Here is an 18,363-nt window from a genome sequence, read left to right on the forward strand (position 1 = left end):
CTTTTTTACCAATATGGTTCTTGAATACATTTTTATTGCATTTTTTTACGTGGTCAAGCTTATAGCTAAGTTTATAGCATCTGCATATGGTATCACCATCAAACCGAAGAAAGCAGCTGCAAAAATCGTGAAACAAAATATTGAAACAAAAACTGAGGAACAAACAGAAAAAAGAGAAGAGATTATTGCTGAAATCGAAAAGGAAATGAATATGGAAATCCCAAAATTGCAAAATACTGAATCTCCAAAAATTGAAGAAAATCCATCAGCAGAACCTGAGCAAAAAGAAGAGAATATTGCTGGAATCGAAAAAGAAATGGATATAGAAATCCAAGAGTTGCAAAATACCGAATCTCCAAAAATTGAAGAAAATCCACCGACAGAACCTGAACAAAAAGAAAAAAATGCCGAGGAAATATCCAATACAGAAGGATTTGCTATTAATCAATGGGTTTCTGACACAATTTCAACAATTATCGACGTTTCAAGATATAACAAGAATCCAACTGATTATGATGAGAGAATTTTAGAAGATATCCATGAGTTCATCAAAAACGACAAGTTTTTCAAGATTCCTTTAGTTGTAATTCTCAGATCTTTCAAGAACACGAAAGAATTGTTTACTGTTGATGAATGCATCAGAATATGCTCAATGACGATCAAAAATTACGATTACAATGGTCTCCAAGTTTTGGCCTATCTGAAATGCACCGAAACTGATGGAAAATCAGCCCATGCGATCCTTAAAGGTATCAATACTCCATTGACGAACGCAATTTTCATCCATCCTTTCGAGAAAATGGAAATCCAAGAAGATACAACAGATCTCGAGAGAAAACGTAGGAAATTGCAATACGAAGTAGCTGAAAATGGTCGAAAGTACAAAGCCATCACAGACAGTGTTGAAGAAATGCAAAAGAACATCGAAATTTTGACAAAATACAAAGAAAATGCTGAAAAGTGGCCAGGAGTTAAAGAAAAATACGAAAAGCAGGTAGAACTGATTGAAGAAGAGAACGCAGAGCTAGAAGAAAGCATTTGTCAATGGAAACCAGCGGCAATGAAGGAAATGCAAAAACCAAAGGATTATATCGAAGATATATTCGATGCAATCGAATGTGATGATGCTTTAAGTGTCATTTACAACTTACAAACCAACAGCAAATCAGTAAATCAAGAAAAATTATTTGATGATGAAACTTGGTACCCATTAATGTACGCCTGCAAGCTTGGCAACCTACCAATCGTCAAAGTATTGATTACTTACGGCGCTGACGTGAATAAAGGCCAATGGCAGGGAAATCCGCTGTCAATAGCCCAGGAGAACAAATTCAAAGAAATTGTTGAGTACCTCAAAGACCATGGTGCTGAGTAGATCCGAAATTTTTATATTATCTTTGTAAAAAATAAATTATTTTGTTTATTTTACTAAATTTCTTTAATTTGAGACAATACAACATCATGTCATGGGTATTTAAAGCTATTGTTATATGTTTCTTTGGTTAATTGTTTATTTTGTAATTATAATTTTTTAAATCTTTGTTAAATTCTAATATATTTAGGTGTATTTGATTCAATAGTCAGTGGTCTCATCAAACTTAGCAATAATATGCCTCACGTTGTGGAAAAATATGATTTACAACAAAAATCGTCGAAGATTCAAGATCTGTTTATGGTTTAGATGCGATTTTATTTATTGTAGAAATGAAATAAAAAAAAAAAAAAAAAAAAAAAAAAAAAAAGGTATTGGGGCTTCCAGGCGCGTTGCGCCCTCTAGCCCCGAAGATGTTTAGTATAAAACCGCTTTTTAACTTCACTTAAAATGCCACGTAAGCTACGTAAGAATATACGTAAGAGGAAGAGAGCATTGAAACATCCAATAGTAAGACTAACACCACAACAACAGTTGCAACAACAAATGCTGAATGACCCCACTATGTTGCAACAAATGTCAAGCAACCCTATACTTTTAAACCGAGTCATTGGTGCACAGAGTGGAGGTTTAAGAGCGGCACTTTTAGCGAAAATGGCAGGCTATGGTGGAGCTGCAGACGGAACAGCCTATAACCCTCAAAGTCAAATGAATTTGAGTTCACTCAAAAATCAAATAGCAGATGTCAAAAAGTCAAACATAGACATACAGAAGCAAATAGGTGAAAACGAAAAGAAACTAGAATATGACAGACACACAAAGAAACTCAATGAGTTAAACGTAGAGAAAAAGAAGAAAGAAGAACAACTGAAAGAACTAAGTACAGAGGAATATGCGAAAAAAGTGTCAGAAAAAGCAGCAGAAGTAGCAAAAATGGAACAAGATGTTGTAAATTTGAAAAACCATACTACTCGATATAAAGTACTGAAAGATGAAGAGATAAAACAAAAAGCCCTGAAGACATATATGGATAGCGATGAGTATAAAAAGGAAGTTGAAGCAAATGTAAAGGCAGAAAAACTTTTACAGTTGCAAAACCAAACCGTACAGTATGAAAACTTAGCACAAGAAAGTAAAAATAACGACGCGGCTATGCAAAAGGCAATGAAAAGCGCAGAATATATAAAAGCTAACAATGACTGGTTAGATGCCCAAGCCAACGCTAAAGCAGCCCAACTCATAGGGTCAATAAGGACAAAAATACAAGCGGATGAAGATAGTTCAAATGAAGCTTTAACAAATGCTGACTTTAAGAACGCTTTCGAAGCTCTTCATAGTAAGGTGAAACAAGTGAACGACTTCTCATCTGGAAAGAAACTGAAGTCTGAAGGTTTCGACAAAGAGTTAAAAGAAGTAGCACAAAATATGACGAAAATAACAGATGCAGCAACGAGACAGGCAGTTCAAAGTGCCTATGACGCCGTTAGAGCAACTGTTGTGAAAAGTCAAGAAAAAGAGTTACAACAGACCAAAACAGACCTAGTAAATGCTTTCTTAAAAACGAAAAGTCAGGTAGGACATTACGCTGCAGATGGAACATATGTGCCAGCTGGTGGAATTTATATACCACCAAACCCTCCAAGAGAAGCACCTGCACCAGGACTACCTAAAACATTTACATCGTCACATGGACACAGACACAGGCATGCACCAAAACCAACACAACAACCAACACAACAACCAACACAACAACCAGCACAACAACCACCTCCACAACCAGCACAACAACCAACACAACAACCAGCACAGCAACCAACAGTTCAAAACCCTGCACAACAACAACCACAAACAGAGCAAGGACATAAAAGAAGTAGAGAACAAGGAAACCAAGAATTCTTAAAAATGCTTAAAGAAGAGTGTGGTTTCCCAGATACTGTTGACTTTAGTGACAGATATAAAGAAGCTATTGGAAAGTTCAAGGATGGAAATACTGACCCGAACCTATTTAGCTTTATGGCTCAGCACCAAAACGGATATAATCTCAAACCTGGAAAATACAAGCTCGCTAAGGGATATGATTTAATAGCATATCATCCAAATGACATGGATGAATTTACTCCGAGATATTTGATGTCAGAGCTAAATGACAATTCAACTTTCGTCATGAAACGCGTAAAAAATAGAGACGGAACGAAAGAACAAAAGCTTATGAATGCGGATGACGTAGATAGGGAAATTGTTGAAAACGGTCTCGGAATATATGAAATGCCAGCAGATGAGGTACAAGAAACTCCACAGGAAGAAGTTCAGATACAACCAGACATGGAAGAAATAGTTCAGCAACAACAGCTAGAAGAGCCTGAAGGAAACGAACAAGTCCTTCCTTTGGAAACTAACTTCACAGAACTAGATGAAGATTTGGAACAGCCGAAAAATCTTGACCCTCAACAAGAGTATGCGGAGAATATGGAATATTTCCAAGAGTCTAAAAAAAATTCGGCTGACATAGTAGAAGAATATCGAAAAATGTTTGCCGACATACAAAAGACTCCAACACCAGATGAAAATATTCAGCATAGAATGGAAGCACTGAAAGAAAATGTACACAAATACAACAACCCTTTTTACTTACGAGCATTTAACGTTCAATCTTCGGATGAACTCGGTGAAAATAAAAGGTTAAATTTCAAGAAAACATATAGAAATGAAACATTGTTTAAAGTTCATTCAGAACCTAACCAAGATGGAAACAAACCTACTTTTGTTTCTGCAGACGATGGAACTACAATGAGATGGGGTCATAAAGCTAACCCGGATAGGTGGTTCATAAACTTACAACCACAATTCCAAGAAGTTGTAGACGCAATGGAAGTCAATGGTGAACCAGATATAGCTGGTATTTTAAGCGCGGCTTTAATGCCATTGAAAGATATGAAACATGCAGATATTTTGGACCAGTATGAAATGAACATGGCTGATGGAAATATAACACCTGACGTTCTAGAACATTTATCTCAAAGAACTACACAGAACCATAGAGATGGTATATTTGGTGAAGAGTTTAGAAAGAGAGTTAGGGAGAGAGAAGGAAGAGAACCTATTGTACATGACCTTGCAAACGAAAGTTTACAAAATGTCATAAAAACTTACTTTGCAGACGATGAACCGAGAAGGGATGAATATTTAAGAAAACTCAAATGGACAGTACCAAATGAAATGTTAGTATTGAAAAACATGTTCCTTGACAAAATAAAACCAACTACAGAAATAAACGACGCAAGACTGAAAGATTGGGTAGAAGCTTTCCCATTCACAAAAGATATAATTGGTAACATGGAAAGAAAACCAGAATGGCTACAAAAACATATATTTGGAAACGAGCATATTCCATATGGACAGGCACTGTTTGAAGAGCTTGAACCGGAAACTCAGGAAAGAGTCATGCAAACAATACGCGAAGACTCAAATACAGACTATGACAAACTCTTTCTAGGATATAGGTTACCTGAGATGGGCGACCAGAGTCCAAAGGCAAAAAGGACATGGGAAATTTACAACATACTAGGTGAACATGAGGCAAAGATGCAACAACTTCAAGCAGAGGGCAAGTTACCAAAGCGACACCAAAGAAGAAGAGTAGAACAAAGTGAAAGTAGTGAAGAAGTAACTTCATCTAGTGAAAGTAGTGGCAATGAAGGAAAAAGAAGAGTTAAAAACTCAGTCAGGAAGAAAGTAAAGCTTGGTCCACGTGGGTTCTATTATGACATATAAATCCAACTATTCTATATTTTTACCCATATGAAATGTACGCCGCTCAGAATATAACGCCAACAGTTTTGGATGCCATGAATGGAAATGTTTCCGAATGGTATAACGAATGCGACAATGCCATTAGAAGGTCAGAAATAGTTCCTGGAACTTACGAATATACAACTGCTGTTTCTTATGGAAACGTAGGTGAGTTTGGAGAAGGTTCTTCAACAACAGTAGATATTGCTTGCGACAGGTTTCATATAATTTCTATTGACAACTCTTTCTTATACGTGGAACAAGACATTGAAATAAAACCTTCTGCCAAGTTGTCTGACAAGAAAGGTTGCAATGGAATTTTCTATGTCGGATACCAATATGCTCCAGAAGTTTTCATGGGATATAAGATATATTCTAACTCTGACTTAGTTCAAACAGTAACATGGGCAAACTATGAATGGTTCGCTTTGAGAAACTCAGTACAACCACAAGCTAGAGAACAAACAGACCAGTATGCAACTATTGAGAAAATAAGAAGACTTGACCCTAACGTTCCAGGAGTTTATGTTGACCTTTCTGGACAAACTGCAGCAGCAGTAACCAAAGTAAAACTGAAACTTAGAGTTCCTTTGTCATCTTTCCTCATCTTCAGGTTTTTAAGATACTTGCCAAACTGGGCAGGAAAAATTTCTATCGAACTTACTCCAAGCAAAAATAACTTAGTCATTGCACCAACACAAGACCCATTCACTCTTATTGTAGCTGGAACTGGTGGAGCCAAGTTCTGTGACTTTTGCAAAGACAAGGTTGACTTAGACTTTGGTTTCTCAAACCTCAACACTGAAGTAAACTACTACTTCAATGCTGCTGGAACTGCTTGGGACCCAGTTAAGTTCACATGCGAAAAATTTGAATGCAAGAGAATAGAAAGCAGACTTGCAGTCTATATGTTGGACCCAGATATTTCAAATGCTTTAGCTGCCAAATATATTGCAGTTCCACTTATGTTCCCTATACACCAAATATCTGTCAAAGACTTTGCAGGTGAAGTTGGAAACCAAAGTGCTGACCCAGGTGCAAGAACAGATATTGCTTTAACAACTGCAATGAAACATGCAGATACTATGTTTGTACTGTTCAGACGAACTATAAATGACTATTCTTGTTTCTACAACCCCGGTATTAAATATCATATAAACATAGATGGCAAATACTATCCAAGAGAAGAATATTCCAGTTGAGGATATGAGGTCATACAACTTGACATTAGATGCTATGAACTTTAACAACAACTTCACAACAACCATTAACCCTGAAATGCAAAGTTCTATTATGCCATATGTGAAAGTATGGACTCATGCAGGAGGTCAAAAAACTCAATATACAAATGGAGACCGTTCAAACTTTTGGCTTGGCATTCCATTTGCTGACTCAGAAGACTTTATGGGTGGTATTTCACTGTTGTACAGTTCAAATACAATATACTGGTGACAGAGACGGTCCAATGAATTGAAAGCAAAGAGTTTACAAAACCAATAGCACTTTTTCACAGAAGATGCTCTTTTGAAATTCGTTCGATGAACCTGCTGGGGCTCCTCAGATTGGTTATAACGACAGCTTCCATCGAGCAGATTTTTGGCAGCAGGTCAGTAAGTTGTTCTTGAACTGATTCTCTCCGTCAAATATTGACAGTACGCCAGTTTTGACATAGTATTGTATTAAAAACTTACCTTTAGAAATATCGGTCAGTTTTGTTGTTATATTTTTGTCTGCTTCAAGAACTTTCACCATCTCGGTTATACCAACTTTCTTTGCTTTATGAAAATATTTTGGTTCAGCAAAGACTGCTATTCTATAACATTTTCCATTGTTTGTATAAAGAACTATTCTGTCAATGAACTTGTATTGTTTGTGTGTGTAAACTTTGTTTTGCTTCAATTCGAAGAGATACTCAAATACGTCCATCTTTTTATTCTAAGTAAAATGTCATTTCCGAAAATAGAAGCGTAAGTGTTTCAAAAGGTTTAATGGCGATGGCAGATGTGAAGTTAAATTCACCAACTCAAACAAACAGTCAAAGTGTTGTTGTCAATGTCAAAGACAGAGATGTTGAAGTGGGGAAACCATACGAAGACGAAGATGGTATAACAATAGTTCCTGCAAAGAAACAACCAACATATCCTGAAGTTAGCAGAGACTTAAGTTCTGTTGCAGATATTCGAATGACTACCAACAACTTAAAGACAAACTTAAAATCAGGAGAAGATTTGTCAAGCTTTAGGTATAATGTTAAACTTGGTCGAGCACAACCCTGTAAAAGTGAACTCATATGTCATCGCACCTCATGAAGTTTTGAAAGAACTATTGAAACTTTTGACAGAGGCAGACGATATAAACATCAAAGAAATAGAACCCGACATTGCTTGCTGTGGTGTTTCAATAATGTCATTGACAAGATATACGTTATGAAAGGAGGTGAAACGTTGAACTTAAAATATAGTTTCCCAGACGTCATAAAAATATTTGACGACCACAACATTTCATTAAGTTTGTTTGCTAAGTAAAAATGTCAAAACTTCTTGAAAGATGTTTGAAGAAAAACAATATAGACTTTATTTCATGTAAAGGACTTTACACACTTTTGAACGATATGAAAGACCCTGTTTTGTTTGTTCGTGTAGACAAAGGAAAGTTCTATGTCTTTACAAAATATTTGAACTTCTTAGACAGAGAACTTCAAGAAACGCCATGTGAAAGTTTAGATGAAGTTCTTCTCCACTTTCAGAAAAACTTTTAATATATGTAAATGGCAGAAGACATAGTGGTTTATACTATTACGACTAAAAACCCTGAGTCATATAATTCTATAACAACAAACTTACAAAGTCCTCAAGGACGATATTGTAAACTGACCTTAAACACGATGACGACTAAAGCCTGTTTTGCTCTTTTGACACCAGAAGAACTTTGTTGTTGTGAATGGTAAAAATACTCCTTTGAAGATACTTCTCAGATATACCACCAACAGGTTTTGTTGACTTATTTAATACTTTAAGGACGGATGTAACATGTGCTGCAACTAGAGCAGGTTTCATTATGTTTGGATGTCCGACTGAGTTTAGTATAAACGATATGAGCTATAATACAAAACTTATATCTGGTTTTTACTACCAACAGTTTCCTATAACAGTAAAAGGTGTCATACAAGGTCTATCTGTTCCATTGACTTTAAGTACACCTATTTTATATATTGTTTTCAAACTTAGGTTCAAAGTGCTATTCGAATGTCGACAGAAACTACTATGACCAAAAGATACTTATGCGTATAAACAACACATTCTCTGCTGGTTTGCCTATTGTTCATTCGAATGCAGAGTTTTCAGCTTTAGTGAACTCAAACACTTTAGCAAACATAAACTTAACCTTAGTTGACGCAAACTTTGTTCCTGTAAAACTTTTATGTCCTATGTATTTGTCAATGACGGCAGAAAGTTTCGAATTGGAAGATGCAACTGGTGAAAGTATTGTATTACAAGAACAACTTCAACAACAAATAGCTCAAGAACAACAAATGCAACAAATGGAACAAAGTCAAGAATAAAAAAATATTTTTTTTATTTTTATAAAAATGTACAGAATAGACGTTTCAGATTTTTATGACTTCCAAGCGTTCAGAAATATGTGTCCATTTCGAGACTATAACAAAGCAGTCGAGAATTTGAAACGTTTAGTCATTTATGTCGACTCTGCCCCAGAATGTTATGTCATGAAAGAATGGGATGTAGTCTTTAACAAACCTAAAGCGACAATAGTTTCAGAACAAGAAAAACAGAAACTTAAGAAAATAAAAGTTGTACAAGTTGGCATGAAGATGTTAGATGCTTGGGATATTTTATTGTCAAAGTTAGAAGATTTTTCAGTTCGTGGTATAAAGTTCTATACACCTTCTCCAAACTTCTATTCTATCTTCACTGGATATAAATACGAACAAGTAGAATGGAAAGAAAATGTTATAGAAGCTTGGTTAGACCATGTCAAAGAAATTATATGCAATGGAAACGAAAGAGTCTATGAGTATATCTTATGTTGGTTTGCAAACATCTTACAACATCCAAGTGCTAAAAATGAAACTGCTCTCATTGTAATTGGAAAACAGGGAACAGGTAAGAACACTTTCTTTACAGATATTTATGCAAACTGTTAGAGGGCTATTCGAACCCTAATATGACAAACTTAGAAAACATCTGCGGTAAATTTAACTCTTCAATAGAGAATATGAAACTTATAGTATGTAACGAACTTCAAAGTATAGATACAACAAAAGTTTTGAACTCAGATGCTTTGAAGAGTCTTATAACAGACAAAGTTGGAGTTGTTGAAAGAAAGTATAGAGACCAAAGAGTTTGTGAAAATGTTGCAAATTTCATCATGGTTTCAAACAACGCTGTTCCGATGAAGTTAGAAAGTTCTGACAGAAGATATGTAGTTGTCAGAACGTCAGAAGCTCATATGCAAGATACAGAATATTTTGACGACTTAGCAGAAACTTTGACATCTGACTTTTACAACCACTTGTTCTCATATTTCATGACATTAGATATTTCTAAGTTCAATCCAAGACAAATTCCACATACCGAAGAGAGACAAACGTTGTTAGAAGCAAACAAGAGTGTATATGAACTGTTCATAGATGAAGACTTTGAGTGTTTAGATGAAAGGTCATTGTACGATTCGTATAAACAGTATTGTCAAGAGTATGGTTATATGACAGCGTCTAAACGAACATTCTTGGCAAATGTCAAAAGTCTTTTAGACGTTCAGAATGGTGTATATACAAAGAAAAATTTTTCTGAGTAAATTTAAAAAAAAAATATTTTTTTTATCCGATAGAAAAGATGACAAAATTCATCTCAGTCAACAAGTACATGTCAGGACTTAAAGAAGAACTAGACCCATTCACATATTTGAATGTTTACTTCTACCATTTTGAAAAGTCTTCATTTGACAAAGTTTGGAACATCGAACCAGTTAAGTTTGCTATTGTGACTAAAAATGGTGCGAAATTTGAAGACTTAGACATAGAAGGTTTGTTAACAGTCAAAGAAAGTTTTGACAGAAGGTTTTCAAACCTTAAAGAAGGCAAAGCATACAAACTTGTTATACCTTATGAACCAAAGAAAGCAGACGACTATGAATATTATGAGTCTAAGATAGTTGAAGTTCAAGGTAAATTGGGTAAAAAGATTTTAGAGTCTAAGCCAGTGTTTGCTCCTAAAGAGGAAGAGAACATTGACATTGACCCAGAAATGTTCTAAAAATAAAATTTTATTTTTACATGTCAAATTTCTTTTTCTCTGGAACTGGCTCTGGTTCTTTCTTCTCTTCTTCTACTTTCTTTTCTTTCTTTTCTCTCTTCTTCTTCTCTGGTGGAGTTATGTCAAACTTCTCAGAACCATATTTTTGTAAAAGTGCTTTGTCATTTAATAGCTCTTCTATTCTGTTTTCTATTTCATTTTCAAGAACAGCGCATGTGTCTTCTTTGCATTCTAAGAAGTTTTGTTGGACTTCATCTCTCCAAGAGGCGTCATCTCTGTCAACAAGTCTGTCATTGACAAATTTTAAGACTTCTCTGCTTAAGGTTTTATGGTTCTTGTCATATTCCCAGAAACAGAACTTTAGAACAAATTCACCTTTCTTGTTTACACTATGTAAGATTTTATGGTCGACAGATGTTTTGCTGTCGAAAAGCTTGTCTCGAATATAGATAGCGAAATCGCTAGACATTTCCTAAAAGATAAAAATTTTAATTTTTCTAAAATATGTTAGAAAAAAAGTTTGCTGACATTGACAAGAAATTGAGAATGTTTTAAACAAGAACAAGAGGAAGTTGGAAAATGCTCAGATAAAACCCATACATGACAAGTTCTTATTTGCTCAGAATGGTATAACAGGTCTAATTGCACCGCCTGGGTCGGGTAAGACTTTCACTTATCTTAAAATGGCTGCACAACAACAAGAACTAGATGAGAAGAACCCATTCTATGAGTTAGTAGTCATTTGTAGTACTTCTGGTCAATTTGACCAAACCGTCAATTCGTTCAAAGATATTATAAAAAAGTCTAAGTTAGTATGTATAAAAGACTCTGAGTTGTTAGATTGGATAAAGAAGTACCAAAGAAGAGTTTTGAAGTACAATGCTATAAATGAGTATGTCAATTCTAAGTTTAAAGACCCAAATGAGGAAATGCAGAGAATATTAGAGAAGAAACACTTCAGAACAAACAGAAAGAGATAGAATACATTTCGAAGAAATTGCAATCTTACGATTGGAAGACTTACCCTCACAGATGTCTTCTTATCTTAGATGACTTTGCTTCTCATCCTTTGTTAAAGAACAGAGAACAAGACATGTGTCGAATTCTTAAGAAGCTCAGACACTTTAACATCTCTGTTGTCATTTGTGTACAGACAGCCAAGAGTTTAAGTAAGGATGTAAAGAGAATACTTACTGATATCATACTTTTCCCCGGATTGTCCGAAGACGATTTCATGGAACTTATGAAAGAGTCCATGGCAGGTAAGTTTGACAGACATGAACTATGGAGAAGTACAAAGTCATACAAGACCCTCATACTTCTTTCAGAATTCACATCTACGCAAACAAAGTTCAAATTGTAAAAAGTCAAGCGTAAAAATGTAAGTGTTTGAGTCTTAGTCTGTTGTGGTGCTGGGGCTGTCGGTTCTTCTGGCTTTGGAATGGACTCGGTTGGTGGTACGTCGGGCATTCGTTTGTGTCCTGTCGGAAGGAAGAACTTTTCCTGTCGGAAGGAAGAACTTTTCCTGTCGGAAGGAAGAACTTTTCCTGTCGGAAAGAAAAACTTTTCCTGTCGGAAAGAAAAACTTTTCCTGTCGGAAAGAAAAACTTTTCCTGTCGGAAAGAAAAATTTTTCCTGTCGGAAAGAAAAATTTTTCCTGTCGGAAAGAAAAATTTTTCCTGAAGGTCGGCCAAAAAGTTCTCAATTTTCGAAAATTTGAATGGTTTACGGACGGACAACTGGAAAAATTTTTCCTGTCGGAAGGAAAATTTTTTCCTGTTGGAAGGAAAATTTTTTCCTGTTGGAAGGAAAATTTTTTCCTGTTGGAAGGAAAAACTTTTCCTGTTGGAAGGAAATTTTTTTCCTGTTGGAAGGAAAAACTTTTCCTGTCGGAAGGAAGGACTCGGAATGCCAGAAGGACTCGGACAAGACAATTTACCATCTAGAGCTACCTGAGCCATCTTTGGTGTCAAGCTTGAAAAATAAATGGTTCATTTACTCTTCCTCTTTGAAGTTGTCAAAATACTCTGTTATTTTTTTCCTTCAGTAGCGGCAAATCTTCTTTGAATGTAAGTATTGTACAACCTTTCATATCATAGTGTGTTTGAGGTAACGTATCTTGAACTATCTGTTTAACATCTTCATTCGGTGTCATTGAAATCGGTAAGTTTTCGCGATAGAACCAATTTCTGTCAGATTTGTAAATCTTAGCTAAGTCGTAAAAGCTTTTGTTGTTTCTTCTGACTAAATGCAACATAACCATGATCTCTGTCTTCTTCATTTTCCATCTCTTCAGTGTAAATCATATACTTATAGTTCTTTTCCTTTCCTTTTGGTACCGGACGTGGTATTCTTTTCTGTATGTTTTTGTCTTCTTTCATCATATCTTCTCTCTGCTTTGTACAAAGTTCGTCAAGTAGCATAAGTATGTAGATTGCATAACGAGGTGAAGCCCACATTGCTATTGAACTAGCTAGGAACTTATGAACATATATACCTTTTAGATGCGATGGTAAGTTTTGTCTGTCTTGGTACATCTTTTTAAAGTTCTACATGTTCAAACTCACTGAGGAGTTCATGAGTGCTATTTAATTCAAACCAGTCTTGTGGTTTCTTAGTATCTGGTGCAAAACATGCTGTCAAAATACTTTGCATTTGGTACATGTCATCTTTGACCGAACGAATGAGACGTAACTGTTTGTTAAACTGAACCCACTCGTATTCTTCATCTATGGCTTCATGAACGATAGCAGTTGTTGTGTTCTCTGATGTTGTCATATCTGTCTTTACATACAAAATAAAAAATAAAATAAAAATAAAATTAGCGTTATTTTCTATCTTGTATAAAAGACCAAAAATAAACGCTTTACATGTATTTTTCAGCAACTTCGTCAAATAATTTTATAGCACTATCTATCTCATCTACTTCAAACGTTTCTTTACCTCTCGTGGGAGCACCATACCTTTTCTCAAAAACTTCAAGCAGTTCTGTTTCAGCAGCTCTCATATCGTTAACAAACGCAACCTTAACTCTATTGACTGTAGAGTCATATCTACTACTTATATTAAATGTTCTTCCTATCTTATATCTCTTTGTATTGAAGTCCTTCGGTTTCTGAACGATGTAAAGTAAGCCCTCACTGCAACGTTCAGTATCGAATGAACCATATGTTATGAAATTATATCCAACAACTGGGTCTAACCATAACAAAACTACTGGTATAAGACTTTTGTCGATGAGATATGCTCTTGTTCCATAGAATCTTACCGATATCATCAGCTCAGGATTTCTTGTCAAAATTTTCTGAGTAGAAGCATTTCTAACCCAGTCGCTTGCTCTCTTTCCAGATGGAGATATAATGTCTGACAAAGAATATTTTTTGTATTTCTTTGAGTATCTTACGTTTAAATCACCAATTCTAACCACTTTGGTCTCATTGTCTATCTTTTTAACTGTTTCAAACTCAGTGCTTGTCATTTCCTGTTCTTACATACAAAATAAAAAAAAAATATTTTAAAAAAACTAGCGTTAATTTTATTTTTTCTATCTTGTATAAAAGATATGATTTCATAGAGTTTTTTTACGATTTTCATAGAGTTTTAGGCAACCCCTGTAAAAGTCGGGGTAGCAAACATATGAGGAAATTCATGAAATTTGGTCATTTTTTTCAGCAAAAATATATTTTAGATCTAACCAGGTCCCTCGGTCCCTCGGTCAACTAACATCTTTTTGAAAACGGTGACAACATGACATTTTTCTTATATACGAAAAAAAGAGATCTGACATTGTGTCAGATCTCAGTAAAAGTGACATTTACATGTCAAAAAAATAGAATGAGTTTAAGTAATTAAAATTGAGGGTGAGAGTAGTATTGTATGAAATAATATCTCTCACCCTCCAATTCATCCTATGGCGCCGAAAAAATTTTGGTGAAATGCGACCACATTTCACCAAAATTTCTCGGCGCCATATAGAGAACTAGAGCCTGTGAGGTACTGATACTATCCATGTACCTCGCAGGCTCTAGTTCCAAGCCAAAATGGCTAAAAATTGCCCGCAATTGTTCACATTGCGGGCAATTTTTAGCCATTTTGGCTGGGAATTGGAGGGTGAGAGTAGTATTGTATGAAATAATATCTCTCACCCTCCAATTCATCCTATGGCGCCGAAAAAATTTTGGTGAAATGCGACCACATTTCACCAAAATTTCTCGGCGCCATATAGAGAACTAGAGCCTGTGAGGTACTGATACTATCCATGTACCTCGCAGGCTCTAGTTCCAAGCCAAAATGGCTAAAAATTGCCCGCAATTGTTCACATTCCCATCTTTTGTTGGTAAGACGAAGAATATGAAATAAATTATGAAGAAGATAATGATGAATAAAATATCACTTTTTATATTTTTGACACGTAAAGTTGTCACTTTTCTGTCAAACCGTTTTTATCGTTTTCGTATATAACATTTTGACAACAACACAGGAAATAGACTTCTTCGTATATGTTTTGTTGAGACTTCAGGGATTTTTTTTACGAAGAGTAAAAGTTCACTTCGTCACTCATAACAGTTATATAATGAAATTTGGTCATTTTACTCAGCAAAAATATATTTTAGGTGAAGAGGTGAGATCTCACCTGTTTTCTCACCTCTTTTCTCACCTCTTTTTCACAAGCGTTTTACATGAATTGTACGATGTATATTTGAAATCCTAAACAGTTTTGTAGCTTCTATTTCTTCTGTCAGTATGTCAAAAGTTTTCACAATGCCGAATGTTTCTTTATATTTCTTCTTGACATCAGATAGAAGGAAATCGTCAGCTGTTGGATAGTTTTTGTTTAGAAATGTCAACATGTCCATTTTATCTTCTGCTGGTTTCTCTGCTTCTTTCTTTAAATCTGCATAGTCGTTTCGCATACGTTCTATCTCTTTGACGGAGTAGTTATATTTCCTCATTGCTGCTTTACATTTTGAACATTGTGGGTTCATTTTAGCATTGTACATTGAAATAAAACCAGCTAGAACAACTAAGGCGTCAATGGTTTTCTTTAACTCAAAAGTTGCTGGTTTTATCTGTTCGTTCCATACTTTACCTCTTTTATCTTTATCTCTTATCTGCCATACACATTTTGCAACTAACGAAACAAAGTTGTCGTAGGTCTTAAATTCTTCAGATTTGTATATGTCAGAGATGTTCTTATATAACATATCGCAATCTTTGTCCATGACTTTGTGGTTGCAATGAAATCCAAGAAACTCATAGTTTACCTTACGTATGAACTTCTTGGTTTCTACTGAGTCAGTTGCTTTGACTTCTATTTCATCGAATTCAGGAATAGTAAGCTTTTGTTGTTGTATTTCAGGAAGTTTAGGTAGATGGTCAATAATATCCTGCATTTCATAAAGATATTCTTCATTTGTTTCATCTTTTGCACTACAGTCTAAAACTCCTTGGAGAAGTTCTTGCTTTATCTTCTGGATTTCTGTTTCGAAAGTATATGAAGAAGGAATGAAGCTTTTCATCTCTACTAACATTGAAGTTGGGTTCATGACTAACGAGTTTGGTGCTGTTGTTGCTAACATGTTCTTACAATAAAAATAAAAAAATATTTTTTTAAAAAAACTAACTTTTTTATTTCGGGAAAATTCATGAAAATTCAACGGGTGAGAAAACAGGTGAAAAAAGAGGTGAGATCTCACCACTTCACCTAAAATATATTTTTGCCGAAAAAAAAATGAGTTTTGTGTGTTTTCTACGGTGGAGCCAAAAATGGCTCGACCTCAAAACAAGCATTTTGTGAAGAATATACCAACCGCCGGAATTCCGGCGGTTGCTTTTTATACAAAACATTTACGATGAAGTCTATCTCCTGTGTTGTTGTCTAAATGTCATGTTGTCACACTTTTTCAGAGAAGTTAAAATGACCGAGTGACCGAGGGACCGAGGGACCTGGTGACACCTAAAAACCATCTAACCTAAAATATATTTTTGCCGAATTCAATAAAAATAAAATGGTTCATTTACTCACAATATTTTTGTACAAAAGGACCCCAACCTTTTAACCTCTCTTCTGCAGCTTCTAATGAAACTTTAGCGAGTTCATATTCTCTAAATTCTCTCTTTAAATCTTCTTGTTCCCATTGGTTTAGTTCGTATGGAGAGTCTCTATAACCAGAACATATCTCATGTTCATGTTCTATTTGTTTTTCATGCATTTTTCTAACTTCTTCTTCGAACAAAGGTTTTGCATTCTCTACTGTATCTTCAAGTTCTTCTTCATCTAATTTCTCATGAACTTTCTTGTCTATGGAGTCCATAATTTTTCCAACTGCTATGCAATATTTTGGAGAAGCCCACATTGCTATATAGTTTACAAGTCTTGGGTCTACATACGTTCCTCTAACCTGTTTGATTTCATCGGGAATTCCTGCATGAATTTTATATAAAAAGCAACCGCCGGAATTCCGGCGGTTGGTATATTCTTCACAAAATGCCTTATAGTACTCTTCCCAGGACTTATTTTCCAACAACTTTCTAAAGTCTTTCCTAAACTGCTGACACATATTTGTTGCATTTATATAACCATCCTTGTCTCTACGTAAGACTTCAATACCGTTGTAAGTGCCTTTTGTGAATGTTTCGCCATTAGATTTGTTCGTGAACGTTTTTGCTTCGACTGTCATTTCAGTTCTTACAATAAAAATAAAAAATATTTTTGGGTGGTACGTCGGACATTCTTTTGTGGCTTAACCGTCGGACATTCGTTTGTGGCTTAACCGTCGGACATTCGTTTGTGGCTTAACCGTCGGACATTCGTTTGTGGCTCGACCTCAAAACAAGCATTTTGTGAAGAATATACCAACCGCCGGAATTCCGGCGGTTGCTTTTTTATACAAAATTCAACGGGTGAAAGAATACGATGAAATCTATCTCCTGTGTTGTTGTCAAAATGTCATGTTGTCACACTTTTTCAGAGAAGTTAAAATGACCGAGTGACCGAGTGACCGAGTGACCTGGTGAGATCTAAAATATATTTTTCAATACTTTTTCAGCACTTTTCCGTAGTTGTATATGAAAGACAATTCGAGATAAAAGTCGTAGTATAATGGTATAATATGCTGCACACCGTTTGTTGTGAACCAGACTTGAAAGTCAGAGAAACTGTTACTAGGTGGTTCGTAGAATTTAGAAGCAAAGTCATAAAAGTCCTTACCGATACACAGAAAACTGTTGTTGCTTGAACTGAAACTTGCATGACACATGACATTTTGAGGGTCAAACACGTTTTTATAAACTGTCAAATCTGTTGGTGGGAGTATAAATTTAAACGGACCGTCAGGTGGTAATGGTTCGTTCTGGTTTAGTAACCGAAGAAATTGTGCCCAAGAACGTTTGTCTACTCCCCAATATAAAAACTCTGTATCTCTTGGAGGGTTAATTTCAATCTTTTGAAATGAAACTGTGGAGTTCATCTTATCGTATTCTAGTTTTAGATAGTATGTTCCATTTAGTAAAGAGTCGTATTTTTCTTGAAATTCCCAGTAGTATTTGTTTATTTGAGTTTGAAAGTCATTTAGAGTTTTCTCAAGACTTTCGTCTGAACGAATTGTAAAGATTTTCATTTCGTCAAATTTTTCTATTAGACCATCAGAACCTTTATACTGACCATGAAAATATACCGCGAACATAAAAGCGTTAGTTCTATTTGAAAACAAAACTCTTCTAAATCCTATTGCCTTTGCATCTGAAGGACTTTGAAGCCAGCGAATTGGATAGTCAAATCTGTAAGATCCGGATGAAATTTCTTCATCTGATATAGTCCTACCAGCGTTTGTAAAGATATAGTCTAACGGTTTTGTATCTGCTACTTTTGTTCTTTGTTTTTCAACCTGAAGCATTTTATATATGTAAAAATATACTGTTTTAAAA

General features: G+C 35.2%; 8 protein-coding genes and 3 pseudogenes across 11 annotated transcripts, besides 4 other annotated features; 4 read left to right on the forward strand and 7 right to left on the reverse strand.

The window, feature by feature from the left end:
- Positions 1-13: 13 nt before the first annotated feature.
- TVAGG3_0784610 (protein ubiquitination) lies at positions 14-1,602 on the forward strand (the record flags this gene model as incomplete). Its single annotated transcript, XM_001317056.1, has 1 exon — positions 14-1,375. One exon carries the CDS (start codon positions 14-16, stop codon positions 1,373-1,375), a length of 1,362 nt encoding a protein of 453 aa, XP_001317091.1.
- A 2,500-nt stretch (positions 1,603-4,102) lies between these two features.
- Positions 4,103-16,901: a mobile genetic element.
- Positions 5,176-5,967, forward strand: TVAGG3_0784630 (uncharacterized protein; the record flags this gene model as incomplete). The annotated part of the gene is made up of 1 exon (XM_051246496.1): positions 5,176-5,967. A coding segment is annotated over one exon (792 nt), but the record flags the coding sequence as incomplete, so codon positions are not given.
- TVAGG3_0784640 lies at positions 8,255-8,723 on the forward strand (annotated as a pseudogene). Its single transcript has one exon. A coding segment is annotated over exon 1 (469 nt).
- On the forward strand, positions 10,018-10,437 carry TVAGG3_0784650 (protein of unknown function, DUF4108 family; the record flags this gene model as incomplete). The annotated part of the gene is made up of 1 exon (XM_051246497.1): positions 10,018-10,437. The coding sequence occupies one exon, from the start codon at positions 10,018-10,020 to the stop codon at positions 10,435-10,437; it is 420 nt and encodes a 139-aa protein (XP_051081972.1).
- TVAGG3_0784660 (uncharacterized protein) lies at positions 10,454-10,819 on the reverse strand (the record flags this gene model as incomplete). The annotated part of the gene is made up of 1 exon (XM_001295623.2): positions 10,454-10,819. A coding segment is annotated over one exon (366 nt), but the record flags the coding sequence as incomplete, so codon positions are not given.
- On the reverse strand, positions 11,805-12,398 carry TVAGG3_0784670 (uncharacterized protein; the record flags this gene model as incomplete). Its single annotated transcript, XM_051246498.1, has 1 exon — positions 11,805-12,398. The coding sequence occupies one exon, from the start codon at positions 12,396-12,398 to the stop codon at positions 11,805-11,807; it is 594 nt and encodes a 197-aa protein (XP_051081973.1).
- TVAGG3_0784680 lies at positions 12,433-13,215 on the reverse strand (annotated as a pseudogene). Its single transcript has one exon. A coding segment is annotated over exon 1 (783 nt).
- Positions 14,360-14,468: a mobile genetic element.
- Positions 14,610-14,718: a mobile genetic element.
- Positions 14,839-14,901: a mobile genetic element.
- Positions 15,102-15,389, reverse strand: TVAGG3_0784720 (organellar and viral DNA polymerase type B; the record flags this gene model as incomplete). The annotated part of the gene is made up of 1 exon (XM_051246499.1): positions 15,102-15,389. The coding sequence occupies one exon, from the start codon at positions 15,387-15,389 to the stop codon at positions 15,102-15,104; it is 288 nt and encodes a 95-aa protein (XP_051081974.1).
- On the reverse strand, positions 15,542-16,016 carry TVAGG3_0784730 (organellar and viral DNA polymerase type B; the record flags this gene model as incomplete). The annotated part of the gene is made up of 1 exon (XM_051246500.1): positions 15,542-16,016. A coding segment is annotated over one exon (475 nt), but the record flags the coding sequence as incomplete, so codon positions are not given.
- On the reverse strand, positions 16,455-16,751 carry TVAGG3_0784740 (uncharacterized protein; the record flags this gene model as incomplete). The annotated part of the gene is made up of 1 exon (XM_051246501.1): positions 16,455-16,751. One exon carries the CDS (start codon positions 16,749-16,751, stop codon positions 16,455-16,457), a length of 297 nt encoding a protein of 98 aa, XP_051081976.1.
- Positions 16,902-17,471: 570 nt separating the features above from the next.
- Positions 17,472-18,007, reverse strand: TVAGG3_0784750 (annotated as a pseudogene). The gene has a single exon. A coding segment is annotated over exon 1 (536 nt).
- Positions 18,008-18,363: the final 356 nt, after the last annotated feature.

Source organism: Trichomonas vaginalis, chromosome VI (assembly GCF_026262505.1).
Source record: "Trichomonas vaginalis G3 chromosome VI, whole genome shotgun sequence".
Classification (NCBI taxonomy): domain Eukaryota; phylum Parabasalia; order Trichomonadida; family Trichomonadidae; genus Trichomonas; species Trichomonas vaginalis.